The sequence below is a fragment of the Mus musculus genome, chromosome 13 (assembly GCF_000001635.26).
Source record: "Mus musculus strain C57BL/6J chromosome 13, GRCm38.p6 C57BL/6J".
Classification (NCBI taxonomy): Eukaryota; Metazoa; Chordata; class Mammalia; order Rodentia; family Muridae; genus Mus; species Mus musculus.
In genome coordinates this window covers 22,437,770-22,442,662 of record NC_000079.6, presented here as the reverse complement: position 1 = coordinate 22,442,662, position 4,893 = coordinate 22,437,770, and the positions used below count along the sequence as shown (strand labels likewise).

Sequence of the window (4,893 nt, the reverse complement as noted above, 5' to 3'; positions counted from 1 at the left end):
AATTTCATGTTAAATCATTACATCAAGAAATATTTTTAAGAATGTGTTCTTTGGATTATGAGAATCATTTTACTGTCTTATTGCATGGATCAAATTTAAGAAACTAAGCAGAGAATCTTTAGTTTAAACATAGAAAAGTTTTAAATATCCTTCCAAGAGTGGAAAATAGAGAATGAGATGTCTATATCAGTGTAATTTGTTAAGGTCTTTCTTTCAGTTCAAGGCTGTGAGTCACCAGAAAGAGTGTTTGAAAATAATTACATGCACAAGCTGCTTTGGGATTTCATCTTACCCACAGTCTTCTGACATCTTCTGACACCTATTGGACAAATAAATGAGAGTGACATTTTCTCAATTTCTCCATCTGGGCATGCCAAAAATCAACCAGAAGCCCATCCCTGTGAATCAACACAAAAGGGCTAAAAGTTGCATAACCAAGGCTCAGAAATTCTAGAGTATTTACCATCAATGCATTGTCCCTTGAAGAGAGACTTAAAATTAGAAAAAAGGGCACAATCTGTCCAGTAGAAGAAAACAAAACAGAGCATCAGAAGGAGGACACTTTGAGCAGCTCTCAGCTCCGGAGGAGTTCTGTAGAGGAGCTTGGAGTTCTGAAGGTAGAGGACTTGCTGGTGGTGCTTGTGGAGAAGAAATACCATGTAGCCACTGGCCCCTCCCATGGCACCCTGAAACACTGCATCTCTCAGGACCATGAGAGGGAGAACAATCCATTTTATTTCCTGACTTTCTTGCATAAAATAGCAATAGTTGTCACTATTCTTATGCTGTGATATATTCATACCTGTACTTATGATAGAATGTATTAGGTTCATACTTATTAAACCATTGAGTATCCAAAAGAATAGCAAGAATGGAAGGATGTGCTGTGCAGACTTTGGCCTGAGCCTCCTCCACCCAGATGCTCTGGGACTGATGATGATGGCCTGGACCACAGTGAGGAGACTGCTGGTGCAGAGGGAGAGGCCCCGGGCCACTCTCCCCAGGTAAACAATTATCTTGCAGCCTATGTCATCTAGAAAATTTCTAATACCAAAAGTTTCTATTGCCTTGGGCAGTCCTTTTGTAAGAAGGAGTATGATGTTTGTAAAGGCCAAGTGGATGAGAATAAGGTGTATGGGCTTCTTCTCAGGGCTTCCCCACCAACTGAGCATAAAATTCACAGAAACAGACATGTTCCCCAGAGTGCCAAGCACTGTCATGGAGGGGAAAATAATTTCCTCAATGTACTTCAAAACCATGTCTTCCTTCCTAGGTGAAAAACTTGTATACAGGATGCAAACACATTCTGAAGAAAGCCTCCTTAATGCTAGATATGTGTATGAACAGCAAATTTGCACAGTAGCATTTTCTTGAGTTTGAAAAGCAGTCATGGACACAGGTAATATTGCAGCTTAGGTCTCTGAAACTTCTCTTTTATCCTGTGGTCTGTGGGATATTTTGCATGGTCTCATAGACGATATTATTAACTGGTATTCAAAGCTAAGATTTAAAGGAGATTATTTTTGAGCTTTACTCTAGAAACATTGACTTCTTCAAGTTTCTTTGCATGTGTGTTCGTGTGTTTGTATGTATTCATTTGTAAAATGTATGCATTATCTTTGTTACTTCTGTGTGTTGTTGAATTGAATTCCAACATCTGTATATATGTTGAAATTTTTTGAACATATTTTCTCACCCAATTCCCAAAGCCTGAGACTCATGCTGAATCTGACTACCTTCCTTACAACACACACAGATCCTGAGAAACCCTTCTAGTCAAAACCTGCAACATCTCTCCTCCTTTGTTCAATATTCCTTTCTTATCTGCATCTTGAAAAGCCAACAATTTCTAGAATGGCATTTGAATTCAAAGGTTTATAACTTCAATTTCTATATCAATATGTTAGGTTTTTTATATTGATCATTGATTGATTTTGCTCTGTATGAATGTTTACTAGATACTTTTAAAAAGTAGTCCTTAGTGTCATGTCAAATTGTGTAAACTTTCTAGATAAAGTCCCACAGTTAAATCTGAATCACAGGAAGATGTTCTTAAAAGCCTGAGTGAAAAATTCATGTAACCACCATGTTGTAGCCATGGACAGTGCCCGGTAGAACCCTGGGATGCTTCCTACTGATGAGAGGGATGGGGGAGGAGATTAATGAAGTGTTAGCTGATGCCAATTGATGAGTGTGATTTATGAGTTATGAGGTCTCAATATGGCTGAATGACCACAGTAGGTTGAGGTATACAGTTGTGAGCAGGGACTCTCCCATCTAAGTGTTCATGGCAACATTTGCCATGTGAGTAGCAGATATTAAGAGTTTGCTTTACAGCCTGCTACTCTTCCTGTTTCTTTCCAACCTGTTTGTTAGGCAGGCTGCTTTGTTCTATATCAGTCTGAGCTGATTTTAGAACTTAAACCTCAGCAGGATGTTATTGTTCAGGTTGTGGCACTCCATTCTCATATCTCAGATATTTTTAGTAAGCTTTGGGCACCATTTCTAGAATGAAAGGAATCAAGATGCTCCAGTGGCTCCATAGGTTTTTGTGTTCTGAGGACTTCGAGTGCCTTTGTTCCCTGCTTTCCTTCCTGCTGGTACTTCTAATAAGTCATTCATTTCTATTGAAATAGACTATTACAGGATAGAGAAGTGACTCCTCTCCTCCATTATTTGGGAATGCTAAAGGAAATTAATTTTAAAAAAAGAGAAGAAACTTCTGTTTAGATGGATGGATATTCCCATGATAGGTTAAAGCTCGAAGACCTTGAGATAGATTATATCCATTCATCCTGATTTTTCTTTTTTTTCAATATTTTTTACTAGGTATTTTCCTCATTTACATTTCCAATGCTATCCCAAAAGTCCCCCATACCCTCCCCCCACTCTCCTAGCCACACACTCCCACTTTTTGGCCCTGTACTGGGACATATAAAGTTTGCATGACAAATGGGTCTCTCTTTCCAGTGATGGCCAACTAGGCCATCTTTTGATACATCCTGATTTTTCTTAAAGCAAGCCAGCAAACAATCAAACAAACCACAAATGATTGTGGCCCTTTGGCAGTTATCACTGGGGTAAAGTTAAGGTGAGCTGTTTCAGGATGTACTAGTTTATAACCTGGAACCTTGTAGCAAGACATCTCAAGATGGTCTTGATAACTGCTACACTTTGTGGTTTATAGTTATCCACAAGCACCAGGCATACAATAACTGAAGTTGAGATAAATATTTATAATATTAGGTGATAGAATCAAGAGACTATAAGGATGAATCCAGAAGGAAAAGCTTCAACTGAGGAATTATAATGCTATTGTAAAAGAAAACAAGTGCCAATACTTGAAAAGTGGAAATGTATCTGAAGTCAAACGTACAAACTTTACAAACAGCAGTGACTATGTTGGAGTCACACTGCTGGCAAACTATATATTTGTAATATAATTATATTTGTTATATTTGTAATTTTTTATCTTATTATTTTGGAGACACAATCTAACTCTGTAAACCATTGAAAATCAATTGTTTTGCCCCTGTCTATCTAGTGCTGATGTTCATGGAGTGTTTCATTACTCTCTCAAATATATAATAGACATCTGAAAATCTTCTCTATCTTACTGGTTCTTTTAAGAAAAAACAAGGAAACAACATTACTCAAAGACCCACCCAGCACTCTCTCATGAGGATGCACAGCAATAGTCATCATCATATCTGTCCCATTTCTGTATCTCCAGGAATTTGTCTCCTTCGATCTTTCTGAACTCACGAACCAGCTTTATCAGGGTCAGAAAGAGAGTGGAGGGCTCAAGGCTCACAGAGCCTCTCAACTATTTCCTGGCTTAGTCAGAGAGAGACTACCACTTTAATGAAGCTCTCCAAGGCACAGATGAAGGCATCTAACATCTAACATCTCTCCACGTACTCACCTGGACCTCTCTGGTGCAGACAGGCTTTGGAGCAGCTCTGGGAAGGTGACAATTGCCTGGTCATATTTGTACTGTCTGGATCTGTGGGGATCTTGGCTGCTGCCAGATACTGCAGACTTCATGGTTCATATTGTCACAGTGTCAGGGGGAAGAAAGGCCACTGCAGGGCTTTAGTCCCTGAAGTACAGCTACCCTGTCTTGTACAGTTACAGCATCTGTTTTGCTCAGAAGATATTTCCAGCTTAATTAGGGTTTAATTATTTTGAGAGGAAGGAAGTGATGTGAGAAAATGAACAACTAACCAGGTTTCTGTGTAGTGAGTTTCCCACATCTCCAGAGAACCTCCTTATACTCATTTAGACACTGTGCTTGCTGCTTGAGTCTCTGTGAGCTCATATGTACATTGCTTAGTTGATTCATTCAGAGGGTCTTCTTCCATTGGTGTCCTCCATTCTTTCTGGGTCTTACAATCTTTCTGATTCCTCTTCCAAAAGATTCCCTCATCTCTGTCGGTAGGCATTTGATGTAGACTTCCCAGATAAACTCTCTATCTGCCTAATGTAATAGTGTGTCTCTGCATCTGTTTCTCTCTGCTGCTGTAGGAAACCTCTCTGATGATGCCTAAATAACACATTGACGTATGGTTATAAAATAATATCATTAGGAGTCATTTTACTGATACTTTAAAAAAAAAAAAAGAACAGTAGTGTCAGTAGTGTTTGCTTTTACCCTAGGTCTGTGTGCTATTGGTCTCTGGTTCTTTGTCACACAAACAGTATTATGTTCATTCTTGTGGAGTGGGACAGTAAGTAAATCTATATATTGTATTGGCTATTCCCATAAGTTCTGTATCATCTTTGCCCTGGTATACTTTTAAGGCAGGAAAGTTTGTAGGTCAAAGGCTTTCTGGCTGGGTTGATGTCCATTTTTCTTCTTTCTGAAGCCTGCAAGAGTATCTTCTTATGCCA

General features: G+C 39.0%; 1 protein-coding gene across 1 annotated transcript; it reads right to left on the bottom strand.

Moving 5' to 3' along the window:
• Window positions 1-419: 419 nt before the first annotated feature.
• On the bottom strand, window positions 420-1,391 carry Vmn1r-ps103 (vomeronasal 1 receptor, pseudogene 103). The gene has a single exon (NM_134211.2). The coding sequence runs from the start codon at window positions 1,389-1,391 to the stop codon at window positions 420-422; it is 972 nt and encodes a 323-aa protein (NP_598972.2).
• Between the last annotated feature and the right edge of the window lie 3,502 nt (window positions 1,392-4,893).